General features: G+C 48.9%; 1 protein-coding gene across 1 annotated transcript in view; it reads right to left on the bottom strand.

The window, feature by feature from the left end:
* Positions 1-16,787, bottom strand: part of PIK3R6 (phosphoinositide-3-kinase regulatory subunit 6) — a 45,925-nt gene extending 29,138 nt beyond the window's left edge. The window contains exons 1-2 of the mRNA XM_087826516.1: positions 16,632-16,787; positions 4,233-4,326 (exon numbers count right to left, since the gene is read on the bottom strand). Of these exons, the coding sequence (XP_087682642.1) occupies positions 4,233-4,245 (13 nt within the window). The 5' untranslated portion in view covers positions 4,246-4,326; positions 16,632-16,787. The remainder of the gene's footprint in view (positions 1-4,232; positions 4,327-16,631) is intronic.
* Between the last annotated feature and the right edge of the window lie 356 nt (positions 16,788-17,143).

Below are 17,143 nucleotides of genomic sequence, written 5' to 3'. Positions count from 1 at the left end.
ATAAATACATGATTATTAGTCTCCACTCCGTTCAGGCATGTGGGATATTGCTATTAGGTGTCCATATTACTACTAATATCTGATATTTTAATCACACTTGAAAAGCATACACCCAGAGTCTTACATGGGTGTGGTAAGACCATGTTATGGTTCATCAAACCAATCTTATTTTTGTTGCAAGGAGCTGGAAAGACTGCATTTCATAGACTGACCTGGAGTTAGACAGGAGCCATGTGACTGAGTTCTGGCCAAGGGAATGTGGTGAAAGTGACATATGCCACTTTCAGCCCCGGTCATAAAACCCTCTGCACTATCCTGGCTCTCTCTCCCATTCCATGGTGACCTTGGAAGACACACGTTCAAAATGATGGCACCACCCGGCCGGGCATGGCTCAGCGGCTGAGCATCAACCTGGGATCCAGGCGATCGGGGTTCGATTCCCTGTCAGGGCACATGCCCGGGTTGCGGGCTCGATCAATGACTCTCTCATCATTGCTGTTTCTATCTCTCTCTCTCTCTCCCTCTCCTTTCTTCTCTCTGAAATCAATAAAGGTATATTTAAAAAAAAAAATCTCAAAATGATGGCACCACAAGAGGGAAGAAGCCTTAGTCCCTGCAAGACTGTTCGGAGCCCAGGTTGGATGACAATGGGAGAAAGAAGCATTTGTGTTAATCCACCGACGTGGAGTCATTTGTTACAGCAACTAGCACTCTGGCTGACTCATGGTTTAAAAGTGTTTTCTAATCTATTATCTCATTAAATTCCGAGCAGAGCCCTCTGAATTCTGCAGGACAAACACTGCTCTCCCTGTTTTGTAGATTCCAGGCCGAGAGCCCCTTACTGCCTCTCCCATCACGGGTCAGACCCAGGGGGACCTTGGAGGCTCTCCTCCCATGTTACAAATGGGGAAGTGAGGCTCCGAGGGGAGAGGGGATTTTACACAAGGCCACAGAGCTTTTTCTTGGTCAAATGCTCTTCCTCTAATGCTGCGCTCTTGCATGTGACCATCCACCCGCTTGCTGGGGAAAGAGAGAAGTGTGCCTAGGTGAGACTATGAACATGTGTCTATCTATGTGTGCATGGAGTTTGAACGCAGAAATAAATGCCCCAATAAAGTTGCCTGAATAAAAGTTCCTAGCTCTCAGACCAAGGTAGGTGTTATTATTGCTGAAGAGACAGTAGGGAGAGAAGGAGAAGAGAGGCTGACAGGATCCTAAACACGCTAGGACCCCCATAGTTCAGGGTCTGGTCCTCAATTTCATGTCATTCACAGCTGTCCTAGGACTTGCCAATGCCAGCTCTCCATTGCCTTGCGATCCCAGACAGGGTCAAATCTCTTCCCACACTCCTAGTTCCAAACCTTGGCTGCACTGTTAGAATCTCCTGGGAAGCTTTCAAAGAAAATACCAATGCACAGCCCGCCCCAAACTAATTAAATCACTTCCCTGAGGGTGGGGCCTGATAAGCAACTTTCAAAATAACTCTCCAGGTGTCCTGGCTGGTGTGGTTCAGTGGTTAGAACTTCAGCCCGAGCACCAAAGTGTCATGGGTTTGATTCCCAGTCAAGGGCATTACCTGGGTTGCAGGTTTGATATCTGGCCCCAGGCGGGCTGCATGAGGGAGGGAACCGATCGATGTGTCTCTCTCACATCAATGTTTCTCTCTTTCTCCCTTCCTCCCTTCCTTCCACTCTCTCTAAAAAAAAAAAAAAAAAATCAATAGAAACAGATCCTTGAGTGTGGATTAACACACATAAGTAAATAAAAATAAAATAAAATAACTCCCCAGGAGAAGCTAATGTACAGCTAAGTGAGAATTACTGCATTAGGTGATAAGCTTGGAGTTCTGGATAACTGATCTGTTAGCCAAGGAAGGAATCAGGTGACAAGATGCTCAGAGTTCAAGGAGGATAATTGTTCCCAAATTAGGAATGATGTCAGAGAGCCAGGGTAGCTTCTCCCTGGCAATGCTCCTGGTTATTGTGGCAGCGGTGGTGGTGATTTTAAAAAATACAATGGGATTGTGTATATATGCATATAAATTCTTTGGTTACTCTCTCCCCCTCCTCCTACCCGCCCTCCTCCATCCCTGCAATATTTTAAACAAAAACAAAATTAAAAAAAAAAAAGACAAAAGTAAGCAATTCAAAAAAATAAAATAAAATAAATAAAAAATACGATGGGAGAAAGTCTGTTTTATTTGTTCATTTGTTTGTGTTGCTCATTAGCTTGTTTTGCTAAAGATCCAACCTTTGTTCAGAAATGTAACCCTTATAGACACCAGTGCTCTAACTCTCCTTGGGCCCAGCCATGACATTAATAAAATCTAAGATTTTTTTCAAGCCCAGGCTAGTTTTTGTGGTTTGGAAGTTACCCCATACCCGCTTGTGATGGTTAATTTTTATGTGTTCACTTGATCGGGCCACAGGATGCTCAGGCATTTGGTCAGACATTGTGGGAGTGTCTGTGAGGGTGTTTCAGATGAGTTTAACATTTTAATCAACAGGCTGAACAAAGCTGAGAACCCCCCCAAGTGGGTGGGCCTCATCCAATCAGTTGAAGGACAGACTAGAACAAAAGGCTGCCTGAGGAAATTCCCTCTGCTCGACTGCATTCCAGCTGGGGCCCCCCTGAGGGTCCCTGAGGGTTACAGGGACCCTCAGGTTTCTATTGCCTGTGTGCAAAGAACCTATCCGCAGAACTTTCCCTGCATTTGGACTTGAGCCGAAACACTGGCTCTTCCTCAGTCCCGAGCCTGTCGGCCTTTGGACGGATCTATACCACACCCCTCCCCCCCGGGGCCTCCAGCTTGCCAACTGCAGATCCTAGGAATCGTCAGCCTCCAGAATCACGCGAGCCAATGCCTTATAATGGATCTCATTCTGTGTATGTGCACACATCCTACCGGTTCTGTCTCTGTGAAGGACGCTGGCACACCCACAAAGGACCATGCATCGGGATGGGGAGGCGGTGGAATCATGAACTTCATATTTCCCAGCTTTCTCCAGCTGAGGAGTGGAGGGGGGGGGCATGTCCCCTCAGATGGAAGGGTTACAGGGACCCTCGGGTTTCTATTGCCTGTATCCAAAGAACCTTTTTGGTATACCTCTCTTCCTAAATCAGCACAGCATGTGTTCTCTGTTATGATTAAAGTGGGTACAAAGTAAGCTGGTTTTAAAACATTTAGATTTACACAGGGCTGGCCCACCACTACCTTCCTAGCGAACCCCGTTCTGGTCGAAGGTGATGCAGAATATTGCCCACCGGGGCTCACTGGGCTGGCCTGACTCAGCGGGATCTTGTGACTGTGCCATGCTCCCTGGCGGTGAGCGGGTGTGGAAAGTGTGTGTTTCTTAGGTGATAATAACTTGGTCGCTGTGCCTGCCTTGGGGTGTCCCCTCACCTTCCCCAAGACAGGGATCCTCAAGGGCACTGGAGTCCATGCCTGGTGACCTGAGGAATACTCAGAGTTGCTGGGTGACCACTGGTTAATAGATATCTTAGGGGAAGAGTCATCTCCCCTTGTCCCAGGTTGTTATAGGAAAAGAGTCTGGGTTTTGGAATCAGCCAGATCTGGGTTCCAGTCCTGACTCTGCCACTTACTAGCTATGTGGCTTTGATCAAATTACCTGACCTCTCTTGAGCATCAGTTTCCCTTTCAGTAAAATAAGGAAAATCTCACTGATATCCCTACCTCACAGAATCCTTCTGACGTTTGCATGAGGCCATCCACCGTGAAACCACTAAGAGCAGGATGCTGGAGCCAGGTCTCTGGGTTCAAATCCTGGTTTAACCACACAGTATCTATGTCACCTTGGGAACAATACCTGTCCTCCCTGTGTCTCACTTTCCCCTTCTGTAAAATGGGAGTAAGGATAATATCTATCTTTAAAACGACTGAGTTAATATTTGTTGTGCTTTCACTACTACTTGACATACTATAAACTCTATAGGGGTTTTTGTTAAATAAATGCAAGTTTTTGGTAATAAGTCTTGGCTAATATTGTCATCATTCCCAATGTCCAACTCAGTGACCTGCAAACAGCTGAGGCTCCTACAAGCATGTGGATGTCCGTCTCTCAACACGTTCTCATGTTTGGGCAGCTGAGTTGGGGTCTCACAGCCCGGCTGGGCGGAGGTGGTCCTGCCAGCCCTGGGCAGTCTCACCTACCAGGGGGTCTTTCCCATGATGCAGCAGGTGCACCAGACCCCTGTCCCCCGACCGCACTGACCTGAACTCTCCATGGGGGCCGGGTGTGTGAGGATGTGGTTGTCTCAGGCAGCAGAATGGAAAGTAAAGTGGGGGTTTTCTGCACAGAGGTGATTCTGCAAAACAAGAGGCAGCGAGTGTTAAGTGGTAGGAAGGCGCAGAACATGTATTTGGGGAACGCAGAGGCTCCCAGGGGACCTGGGCTTCTAGCACACAGGAGGGAAGTCGAGATTTAGTTAAGAAACGCGTCTGCAGTGCTTGCTCTGTGCCAGGCACTCCTCCAAGCACTTAAGAACTGTCAGCTCTTTAATATTAATATTAACCTCATGTGGTAAGTACTGTTTTCCCTCTATCTACAGATGGGGAAATTGAAGCACAGAGAGCTTAAATAACTTGTCAAGGTCAAATAGCTAGTAAGTAAATGAGTGAGCTTTTGAACTCAGAGCATCTGGCTCTAGGGCCCAGACCCTCAATCATGACCCGGGCTGCTCGGCTGTGACCTGGTGGGAGGGGCTCCCAAGTTCTGCTTCCCAGAGAGAGCAACAAACTCTGCAGCTGAGAAGCAGAGGAACTCTGAATGGATTCCAGAGCTTGTTCTTTGAAGAAAACATATTTTTAAACATATACACACACAACTGGGAAAGCCAATCTAGAGGGAGAAAATAAAGAGACAATATTAGGAGTATTAATATATATATATTAGCAAAAAAAAAAAGAGAAAATCTGAGCCTTCAATATCACACACAGTTTTCTAGGAAAATAAATATGATTCAAAAGTCTCTGGAAGAGTTAGAAGACCGCTTGTGTTAGTAACCACCGAGGAGACAGCAGGCGGTGCCAAGGAGGCAGCTCCTAAGATGTGGCGTCTGGCCCCCAGAGTCCCTCCGGTACAGACTCTCACACCTGCAAAGGGAAGAAATGTCCTGTGTTGTGTATCACACAGGTCCCAGAGCATCGAGAAGGAAGGAAAGGTTCTCTGAAAAAGCCAGCTCATCCTTGGCACCCAAATCTAATAAAGATAGTTTTCAAAATAGATGAAGCACTCCATACCCCTCGGGATAGCTATTTTAAAAAGAAAAGCAGTAAGAAACAGCCAGTATTGGGAGGAAGCGGGGAGATTAGAGCCCTGGCGCGCCGGCGGGTGGGACAGTTGGGACCGAGGCTGGCAGTGCCTCCAAGAACTGCGCGCGGGTTAGCACGCGGCCGGGCAATGCCACTCCCGGGTCAGTGCCCAATGTTCGCAGCAGCAGGATTCACAACAGCCAAAGGATGGAAACACTGCAAATACGCGTCAACAGATGAGTGAATGAGCAAAGTGCGAATATGTACACAGTGAGGAATCATTCGGCCTTAAAAAAGAAGAAATCCTGATATCAGGCTACAATGTAAAGCAACCTTGAGATAAAGTAAGTGAAATAGGTCAGACACGAAGTGACGAATATTATATGACTGCACTTGAATAGGTCAGCTCACAGAGACAGAAAGTATAATAGAGGTGACTGGGGCCTTGGGGGAGGGAGAAATGGGCAGTTACTGTTGAATGAGTAGTTTCTGCTTGTGATGAAAGCGTTCTAGAAATGGATAGTGGTGATGTTTGCACAACACTGTGAATGTTCTTAATGTCACCGAATTGCACACTTTAAAAAAAAAGTTTTAATTTATCTTTATTTTTTAAAGTATTACCAGTGTTCCCCCTTTTCCCCATTGATCCCCTCCACCCCGCACCCTCCCTCCTCTCCAGGCCTTCATCACACTATTGTTTGTGTCCATGGGTTATGCATATATGTATATAATTTCTTAGGTTAATCTCCCACCCCCTCCCTCACCCCCGCCTTCCCTCTGAGATCCCTCAGTCTGACCCATGCTTCTATGTCCTTGGATATATTTTGTTCATTGGTTTATTTTGTTTATTAGATTCCGCATATGAGTGAGATCATGTGATATTTGTCTTTCTCTGACTGGCTTATTTCTCTTAGCATAATCCTCTCCAGGTCCCACCGTGTTGTCCCAAAGAGTAGGGGATGCTTTGTTTGTTTGTTTTTTATAGCTCCATAGTATTCCATGGTGTAAATGTCCAAGAAGATGAATGTAAAATGTAAAACCATAAACTTGAAGAGGAAACCACAGGAAAAAGTCTTTGTGACCTTGGGTAAGGAAAAGAGTTCTTAGATACAATACCAAAAACATGATCCATAAAAGAGAAATTGATAAATTGGACTGCACCAAAATGAAAACCTCTGGCTTTGTGAAAGATATCTTTAAGAAAATGAAAAGAAAAAGTACAGACTTGGAAAAAAATCTTTTCCAATCACATATCTGACAAAGAACTTGTATCCAAAATATATTAAAAAAACTCTGAAAACCCAAGAGTAAGAATGCTAACAATACCCCCAATGGCAAAATATTTAAACAGATTGTTCATCAAAAAAGATATGTGGCCCTGGGCAGTGTTGCTAAGTGGTTAGACTGTCGGCTTGAGGACCAAAGGGTCGCAAGGTCAATTCCTGGTCAAAGATATGTACCTGGGTTGTGGGTTCACTCCCACACCCCTGGTCAGGGCACGTGCTGGAGGCAACCAGTCGATGGGTCTCTCACATTGATGTTTCCCTCTCTCTCTTTCTCTCCCCCACCTCCCTCCCTCCCACTCTCTCTGAAAAGCAATGGAAAAAATGTCCTCAGGTGATGATTAACAACAGCAAGGCGATATGTGAATGGCAAAGAAGCACAAGAAAATGAATGCATGTTAATAGCCATTAGGGAAACGCAGATTAAAGCCACGAGATACCACAATACACCCAATGGAATGACCGAGACCAAAAGCAGACAAGGCAGAGCTCGGGGAGGGGGCTCCACCTCCTGGACATGCCGGCGACAGTGCCAGAGGCCACAGCCACTCTGGGAAACAGTTTGGCAGTTTCTCCTGAACTTAAACGTCACTTACTATACGATCCTGCAATCCCGCTCTTCACTGTTTCCTCTAGAGAAATAAAAGCTTATGTTCGCACAAGATCCTGTTCACGGGTAGGTGCAGCAGCTCTACTCAGAGCTGCCCACGCGGAAACAGCGGGCGAGTGGGTGCGCGACCCAGGACACATCCACGCGGTGCAGCCCTCGCAGTAAAAGGAGATGAACTGTGGACACGCAGCCAGGTGTGAGTCTCAGTGACACTGTAAAAAAAGCCAGACTCAAAAGTCTCCCTGCTATATGTTCCCATTTATATGACAGTCTAGAAAACGAAAAATTATAGGGTCAGGAAATAGACCAGTGGTCGTAAGGGGTTGGGGTAAGGAGAGGGGCTGACTACAGAGGGGCAAGAGGGAGCTTTTGGGGTGATGGGGCTGCTCCGTATCCTGCTCGTGGTGAAATCTGCCTAAACTCATGGAACTGTACAACAAAAGTAGTCAATTTTACTGTATGTGAGTTAAAAAATTTAAAAAGTAAAGTGTTTTTTAAAAAGAGAAGCCCACACCTTACTTTGTAAATGGCATCACATGCTTATATGTTCAGTTTTTACCAGACTCTAGAATTTACCGAAAAGATAAAAGAAAAGAAAGAAACAAAGGGGAGCTCATTCCATGGTGGTCTCTAAGCTTTGGACAACCAAATACACACAGGGCGCTAGCCGCCTCTGGGAAGACGCCCGAGGCCAGGGCAGGCGGGTGGCTGGTAGTTCAACATGCACCCTTTATTGCCATTTTAAGCCTCTGTACCCAAGGACCGGTTTGTAGGAAATACAGAACAGGGTGACGCAGACTACCAGGGTGTGATCCAGAGTCTCAGAAACTACACACACACCCTGTTTTCTTTACCACGTAAATGGCAAGGAAGATGGGGGGTTGGAGGTGAGGGGACACAGGAAGAAAAATCGAGGAGGGGCCTGTAGGTGAACAGGGACTGACCAGAGACATTACCAACCGAGTGAAAATGTGAACTTTGTCTGGATCTCAATTCAAACCGTTGCAAAAAACTACTACATTAGAGGCAACTGAGAATCCGGACACTACCGAAATTTGGGAGTGGGGGAAGGAAGGGCATAGTATTGCGGTTACGTTTTTTTAAAAAGAGCTGCTATCTTTTAAAATTAAACTTTAAATTTTGAGATAATTATAGATTCATAGGCAGTTATAAGAACTACAACAGAGAGATCCTGGTATCCTTTCCGCCCTGCCCCTCAGTGGTGACATCTTATGAAACTCTGGTAAAAAAATCATCATCATAACCAAAATATTGACACCAATACAGTTTCATTCCGATTTCCCCAGGTTTACTCCTACTTATCTGTGTGTGTGTAAGAGTCCCTAATTGTTTAGTGATACACACTAAACTACTAAAAAAAAAAAAAAATGTGACATCACTTATTTGTAGGGACTGGGGTTACAAGTAATTTTTGTTTTAATACATTTCTACATCTTCTGATTTCTTAATATGAAGTAGGTTTGACTTTAGTTTTATTATGTAACAGATGGCAGGGAAAAGAGGGAGCTGACCTATTAAGCTGCGAAACATAACAATGAATTGGACACCTGGGAGCCCACTGTCCAGCCTAAGAACTCGGCCGTTGCACTGAGCTCTGTGTAACTTAGCATCAGGCGGAAAGCCGATAACACTGCCCCGGCCGGTGGCTCAGCTGGTTGGAGTGTCGTCCCGGGCACCAAAAGGCTGTGGGTTCGATTCCTAGTCAGGACACATACCTGGGTTGCAGGTTTGATCCCCGGTTGGGGTGTGTGTGGGAGGCAACTGATCCATGTTTCTCTCTCTCTCTCTCTCTCTCTCTCGCCCCCCCTTCCTCTGTCTCTAAAATCAATAAAACATGTCCTCGGGTGAGGATTTAAAATGAAAAAAAGAAAAACGGATAAAACCATTAAAATAAATGCTCTTCTCTCCCTTGCTGGGCACCTGGGATGCTGAGCTGTGAGGCTGACCCTGACCTACTGGGGTCTGAAGAACCGGGTTCAAGTCCGGCTCGTCCACCCTCAGCTGTGGGGCCCGTCGCTTGCCTCTTTGAGCGGCAGCCTCTGCCTTGTTTGTGAGCTGGACGCCCACAGGCGCCAGAGAGAATGTCAGACTACTTCATGACAGTGTTTGGTAAAGGGCTTGGCACGGAGATCAGGGACCCCAAGCCCTGCTCTAAAGAGGGATGTGCAAACATTCATGCCTTTTGTTTCCTCTAAAAATGCTCTGTGGCATGTTTTTGTGGTGAGAGTAGACATTGAAATCTGAATGAACTATGAAAATTCAAACATAAAAATTCGACTGTGAGTGAAAGATTATGGCTGGTCTTGGGGTGTTCCCAGCCTGGGGAGAGGAGCTGGGAAATGGCAACACGGTGTGGTCAGAGCCAGCACCCAGGGGGCCAGGCAGTGGTGACAGGACAGATCGGGGTCCTGACTCTAAATCCAGTGCTGGAGGGAGGCCAAGGGAACCTTCCCAAGTGTGACCCAGAAGTCGGTTCTCAGGTCCCGTCTACTAGCCGTGTGGTTGTGAAGAATCATCTTAATAACCTGTGCTCCAACTCCTCTGCCCCCACTGGGTCCAAGCCACTGTCATCTCTTGCTCAGACTGTGGCACTGTCCCAACTGCGTCTCCCAGCTTCCACTCCTGCCCCCTACAACCCAGGCCCTGATTAAAGCCCTCCAATGGCTTCTCTTAGATCTTATAGTAAACGCCACACTCCTCATCCTGCCTACATCTTGCCTCGCCCAGGGCACCTCTCCAGCCTCATCCCACCCCCCTCTCCCTCTGGCTCACCAGGGTCTCACCTCATGGCTCTTTGTGCTGCTCCAACTTCTCAAGCTCCATCCTACCTCAGGGCCTTTGCACACCTCTGCCTGGAACAGCTTTCCCCAGCTTCCCCACAGCTGTCTCCTTCTCAACATTCAGGTCTTATTTTTATTTTTTTAAACATACCTTTATTGACTTCAGAGAGAGGAAAGGAGGGGGAGAGAGATAGAAACATCAATGATGAGAGAGTCATTGATCGGCTACCTAGACCGCAACCTGGGCATGTGCCCTGACCGGAAATCGAACCCCGATCTCCTGGATCCTAGGTTGATGCTCAACCGCTGAGCCACACCTGGCCGGGCAGGTCTTATTTTTAATGCCACTCCTTTAGAGAGGACTTTCCTGACAAGCTGCCTAAAGCAGCCCTCCCAGTCTTACTCTAGCATGCTCTTCAAGTTTATTCATAGCGGGCATCAGCATCAGAAATTTTCCTGTGTTTCCGTTTTCTTGGCTGCTCATTAGAATGTGAGCGCCACAAACACTGGGTCCTGACGTGTCTTCTTCCCTGCACCGAGGGCACTGTTGACATCCAGTAGATGATAAATATACATTTTAGAGAAATGTGTGATGAATGAATGAACATGAAGTGTCTTGCCAAAAGTCACATGCCCAATGAATGATGAATCCAGGGCTAGAGCTCAACCCGGGGTGTGCAATCAGGGCCACCTCCCCTGCCGTCTGCACCCCTTCCCCACAACCTCTCCGATCACCCTCTGCCCTAGTGAAATAAAATGAACACACCGGCGAACTGCTGTCCAGATAGAATAGGCTAATCATGAACATCAGACAGCCTAGAAGGAAAAGAAATCACAAAGATATAGATTGAAAGGGGAGTGTACTTTCTGGATTTACTGTGTAAATTTGGGGGTTGTCTGGGCTGATTTTTCACTGAAAGTAAAACTTTAAGAAGTTTAAATAATCACTGTCGGAAAGACTCCTTATTCATTCTTCTCTTCATTCTGTGGCTCACTCATCCATTTGCCAAGCATTTATTCAGTGTTTATATATTTGTGCAGCTGCTGGGGATACTTTGTTGAGCCCCTTTGCTCCCCCCAGGGCACCTCTGTTTCCTGTCCTTTGGGGCTGCTGACACACCCGTGTGGGGCAGGGCCCTCCGAGGACAAGCTTGCACCCAGGCAGGAAATGGGGACAAGCAGAACCCAGGTCATTCTCAAAATGCATCAATATCTCATTTGTCTTCACTCCAGCATGACATGAGGTGCTTAGGAAACAAAGCCTGCCCGTTTACGCACCCAAACGGTGCCTGTCAATGAAGCTTATAGGAGCCGATTGCAGGCAACACCGGGTACCACGGAGAAGGCCTCAGGAGCTGCTGGTGGGTAAAGGAAGCCTCCATCCTACACTGTGGCTCCGACTTTCTGACGTCTCATGTATGATCCCTGTTTCAGCTGCGCCTTCACCTCACTGTAAATGGGGCTGCTGTCCAGCCCCCTCACTGGCCTTTTGGTAACTCGCCCAGTCAGGAAGGGCGAGGTTTTGTAATTCATCTGTCCAAAGAGGTGCTTGCTGTAATTTGTCTGCTCGGAGGGGATGCTCCTTCCTAATTTGCACACAGGCCCCTCTGTGTTGGCCACAGCCCTGCCTGAGTCGTCGGCTATTCCCCCCAGTCACCCATTTGTGGGAGGCTGGGAAGCCAGAGGAGCACAGGGGCTTGTCTTGTGCAAAACAAAGCCCGAGAAACTGATCTATGCAAAGAGCATGCAACTTCCATCCACAGACTTGGAACATGTATTGGGCTGCTCAGAGGCCCTCTGGGTCCCTTCCAAGTTCCTGGTGGAGTTTTGAGTGACCGAGGTTGCTGAGTCAATCAAAGAGCATCCCTGGAACACCATCCATATGGCGGAAATTGTGCAGGGCCCGAGAGTGTGGAGATAAATAATTGAGACACAGTCCTTGCCCTTAGGAGGTGGGATGCTATCAGCCTGTGACTTCTTAATGACCGAAGTCACACTCCCAGCACATGACATGCACATTGGCTCTCACAGACACCATGTGGTAACATACCCATTTCTCAGATTCACACCTGGAAACCACAGAGCGCTCTGCTTAGTATATTGTTAAAATTCACTTTTTGCATTAAAACCCATGCCTGTGGTAGACATCTAAAAGGTAGAAGTGACTTACAGCGAGAAGCAAGTGTCCTTCTCACCCCTCCTCTGGTCCGCCAGTCCCTTCCCCATTTAAAAATTATATTTCACATAAAAATCAGGATTCCCAGATTTTACTTAAAAGGAGTTGCTGAAAGATCTGGCAACAGCAGGCTCAGGGCAACCATCCCGAGCACTGAACTGCTGCTGCCCCTGTAGCAGGGCCACGTGCCCCCAGGGCCTTTGCACTGCCTCCACCACTGTCACCTTGCCTGTAGCCTTTCCCACCATCCCTGCTGGGCTCTGGGAGGCAGACAAGCCTGAAACCCACGAGCCATACTGTGTGTGGCTCAAGCCCTAGTTCTCAGAGACAAGAGTTCGTTACAGCATGCCCGATGTGAACTGGGCTCAGGTGCCATGGTGCCCATCAAGCCATCTGACATACATTATGGGGCACTCTCCACTTCTCCATAGCGCCTGACACGTGGTGTTGAGTCTGTTAATTGTCTGGTTGCCCCGCTAAAATGCAAGCTCCACGAGGGCAGGACTCTGTTAGGTCCACTGCTGTGTGCCCATTACCCCACATGGTTTATACCACATAGAAGGCCCTTGATAAACATTGTTGAATGAACAACTGTCAGGCACTCATATGAAGACAAGACAGTGTCACTGTCCCCAAGCTACTCTCAGGCTAGGGAGCAGAACCAAGTCTGTTGGGCACGGCTGGTAGGACAGGTGGCACAGGAAACAGAGAGTATGTTGACACTCAGAACACTGGCAAAGGAGCCAGCGGTCCCACAGGAGGGGACCCAGACTCAGACACAGTAGCGAGGACATTGTGCTCTGCCACACTCACATGGTGGGCACCTCTGCCACCCGCGCTTGGGGATCTCTCTCAGGCCCCATCTTGGACAACCTGGCTGCAACGTCCGACTGCTGCTTTAGGGCCACTGACCAAATAAATAGCACGTCAGAGCTCAGCTCACAGGCCCTGCCGTCTCCCTGTCCCCCCAGTCACAGCCAGAATGTGACATCACAGGAAAGAAACACACCAGCCTCTGCCAGCAGTCGGGAAGATTCCAGCACCTGGCATAGGCACAGGGGAAGTGGCCAAGGGGCGAATCCCAGCCACCTGGGAGAAGCCCCATGGTCACTGTACTGTGGCCTCTCGCTCTACACTGCCCACAGCATTCATTCATTGTTTCATTTGTTCAATAATTATTGAGCCTTACTATGTGATGGACACTGTCCTACAGACACAAGGTAGGAAAACTTTTCTTCAATTGAAGATCAAATCAATGAATAGAGGGATAGATTCATTCATTCATTGAATATTTACTGAGCCCTTTCTATAGCTCAGACACTGTTCTATGCCCTGGGGATATGGCAATACCTTAAAATAGACAAAGATAATTGTTCTCATAAAGGTTGTACTCTAGTGGGTATATAGTGACAATGGAGGGTTCAGACAGCTCAGTAATTAAATTGAATATTAGATGGTGAATGTGCTGTAAGAATGAGACTGGGAAGGAGAATGTGGGGTTCCACAGTTGGGGTGTGGTTTTTAAAAGGGCAATCAAGGAGGTCTCACTGAAGAGGTGACATCTGAGTAGAAAGCTGCAGGAGGAAGAGAGCAAGCCAGGTGCTAGCTGCAGGAAACATGTCCCAGGCGAAAGGAGTAGCCAGTCAAGCACTAAGGTGGGAGGTTCCTGAGGTCTTCAAGGGACGGTGCAGCTGGGGGCAACAGCGAGGGGGCGGTAGGGGGGTTTTGACAGATGATTCTCCAAGGGTTTCCGCACATCTTGTGAGCTTTGTTTCAGATCATCTCTTCAAGAAAGTTGGTGACATGAAAAGCTTTGGAAAGAGAGAGACAGTGTCTCCCCCCAGGGCAAAAGGCAGCTTTATTTGCCATTCAGTGTAACGGAGACAAAGATTTGCTGGCAGCCCATTGTGAAAACTGGGTTTCCTAAGCTCAGGGTTCTTTGGTTGTCACACAGCATCCACTGGCTCCACCTCCGTGCTGTCCCTGTGGGGCTTGGCAAGCAAGGGAACCAAAAAACATGACACTCGAGCTTCTGGTTCTGCCGTGAGTAATAAAGTCCTTTGTCTCTGACCCTGGAGTTTTGTGTTTTCTGCCAATGTCTTTAAAACTGTGGCAAGCTAACTTGTTAGTTACAAGTAAGGTAAAAATCTTAGACCCTTCATTGTTCTTGACAGAGGGATGGGACCAGAGACCAAGAGAATGAGTGAATGAATGAGTGAAGGAATGAACTGAGATTTAGAGGGCACATCTCCTTAAATACAGACCATTCACAAGGAACAGTCCTCGGGGCAGGTGCAAACACACAGCTGGTCCGTGCCTTAGGGTAAAGTAGGCCCCAGGACTGTCCACAGAACCACAGAGGCGGGGCTGTGGGACGCAGCAGTGAGAAGCCGACCGCAGTGCATTCGCAGCTGTCTCTGTCCACAGTGCATGCAAGGGAACATGGGAAGGCTTCCAGCTGGACTAGAGGAAGGACTGAAGCAGCCGGGTTCAGGGTGAAGAGGCCTGGCTTGGGGTCAGTGCTTCACAAGGACGGTCCCAGGTTCTGACGGTCCCCCGCATACCCCAGCGCCCCAAACCCTCATTGCTAGCTCCTAGGGCAGGCTGTTCAGACAGAGGAACCACCACCCAGGCCTCCCTGTGGCCACCCCTTCTGGATTAAAATCTGGGAAAAAAGACATGCATTTCCCAGGACTGCCCCTGGGCCTCCCCATGTCCTCTGCCCACCACTCTTGGCACAGAGAGAAGCGACCTCCTGAGCCTGCCACTTCCCTGCTGCCCATGCCAGTCCACTTTCCTCTCCTCCCACCGCTGCTGCTCCACACCCGCAGGGGTTCAGGGCAGAGGCTATTTCCAGAACTCTGCCCTTTGTCCCTGTGGAGACAGGCATGCTCGCCAGACAACACACCCTGCTCTCTGGTTTAGAGAGTGTGATTAGTTGACTCGCAGCAGGGGAGAAGGAAGCAGAAATGCAGATCTTGGAGCTGTGAGAGGGTTTCATTGCCCCTCACCACTCACCCCAAGAAGCCAGCTTGGGCTTTCAGATCCTGAGGGGGCAGGGAGGGGACTGCCCTGCTCCTTGTGGCTGTCCCCTGTGGATGGGGCAGCCCATTTCCTGCTCCGTGTCTGCCAATAGCTGGGAAGGAAACACCTGGATGTTGGAAAGGCAGTCTGGGGGTGAGGGGAGAGCATTGTTCCCAAGGGTAGGGAGCCTTGCACGCAGACCGGGAAGCCTCGGGGATGGGACGAGACGGTGATGATGGCAGCCTGGCATTCCCGTTCACCGTGTCAGTCCAGGACACACATCTCTAGGAGATAACGGGGGTGCGTGCAGGCTGTGTGGCAAGTGCCCTGGCAGGTAGCATTGGTGCTGGGCTGCCTCCATTCGACCCTCTTTGTTGCTATGGCCGCTTGGCCTAGTTGTTTAAAACCTTTGTGCCTCAGTTTCCCTAACTTTAAAGGAGACCTAGTAACACCTACTTATATTCAAAAACCACTTAGAGCCAAATAAAGAAACCAATGGGCTCAAGCATATAAGCCTTCCATAAATTCTACACCTTAGTGGCCAAATCAAATCTCTAGCTGTTCTTTCCTTGAATACCAACTTTCATGCCCACTTTCCTGCTCCATGGGTTTGCACACTTTGCCTCGCGTTTGCACCCAAACCGTCTGCCTCCCTCAAGAGTCAGGTGCACTTTCTGCCGAGCCCTTGTTGATCCCACCCCCAGCATCTCTTCCTGCCTTCGCACCCCACCCCCCAGGGCTCTGGCGCATTTGACTTTCTCTGTTAGTCATTCGGAGCCGTGTCTCAATCCCCCACACCAGCCACTCAGCTTCTCCAGGAAGGAGACCCGACCTTGGTTGGACTCTGGCATTGGCTGCACATGGAGAAGATGCTCGATCCATGAGTGTGAAGAGAAAGGCCACACTGGCCTCACTGGCTCCAAATTCCCCAGAAGAGGGAAGGGCACAAAGGGTCCCAGAAGGGGTACAGAGGGGGACCCAGAAGGTCCATTCTGAGTTGCTTACCTATTCTGTAATCTTTGGCAAGTTGCTTCATCTCTCTAAGCCTTAGTCTCCTGACCTATAAAATGGGCATTAAAACACATGTCCAGTCTACCTCCAATTGCTCATGAAAATTCAGTGGGATGCTGAGTGTGCTCTACAGCACAGAGCATGTAGAATTAGTCTTAAATTATTATTGGCATTTGCAAGATTTGGAGAAGAAAGCAGAGGTCTTCTCACAGGGTCCTGTGTCCTTTCTTCTTGGGAAAATGAGCCGAACAATCTTAATTTGGTTGCATGGTCCTAGTAGCCACCAGATCTGAGTAACCCTCTCACAAAGGCTGGGCCTGGTGTTCACTAGAGCAGGGGTGTCTCAGCCCTTCACAGAATCCCCTTCCAGCATCCCTCCTCCAGGCACCCCTGCTCTGCTCCGCTCTGCCTCTTCTGCTCCCTCCTTGGAGACCCCACCCCAGCCAGCACCTACCTCGGCTCAGCTGCTGCAGCTCAGCTCCCCAAATTCTTTCAGCTGATTGACTTTCCACAGTCCGGCCCAGGGAGGCAGCCAGCCCCAGGGAACCTGATGTCTTAGAGGAGCCCAGACTGGTGTTTTCAGTCTCAGCTGCAGTCTACAGATCTGTAGAGAAAAGCCCAGTGTTGAAGAGGCCGGGCTCTGTCCCCTCCCCTTCCTTCCCCTTCCCCACAGGCCTCAAAGCTCCTCCCAGAACGCATCCTGCTGCGAGGTTGCTCTGTGGTCAGCCCTGGTCGCCAGAGCTTCTTTATTCCGACTGGGCGGGAAGTAGGCACCTCGATAGGGTCCCCCTGCTGCCCACTGGGCAGTGATGCAGGGAGCCCTGACCTCTCCCCCGGGCTCCAAACACACCAGGCAGCCCCGCCTTGGGCACTGTCACCCAGAGGGCCCTCAGGCACGTCCACCTTGGGGTGTACCACCTAGCTCATCACTTCCCCTCTAACCCACATTTCTGCTCCTTGCCTCAG

The sequence above is a fragment of the Miniopterus natalensis genome, chromosome 17 (assembly GCF_054644295.1).
Source record: "Miniopterus natalensis isolate mMinNat1 chromosome 17, mMinNat1.hap1, whole genome shotgun sequence".
Lineage (NCBI taxonomy): Eukaryota > Metazoa > Chordata > Mammalia > Chiroptera > Miniopteridae > Miniopterus > Miniopterus natalensis.
Note: the sequence above shows the minus strand (reverse complement) of the source record. Positions and strands in the feature narration are given on the sequence as shown.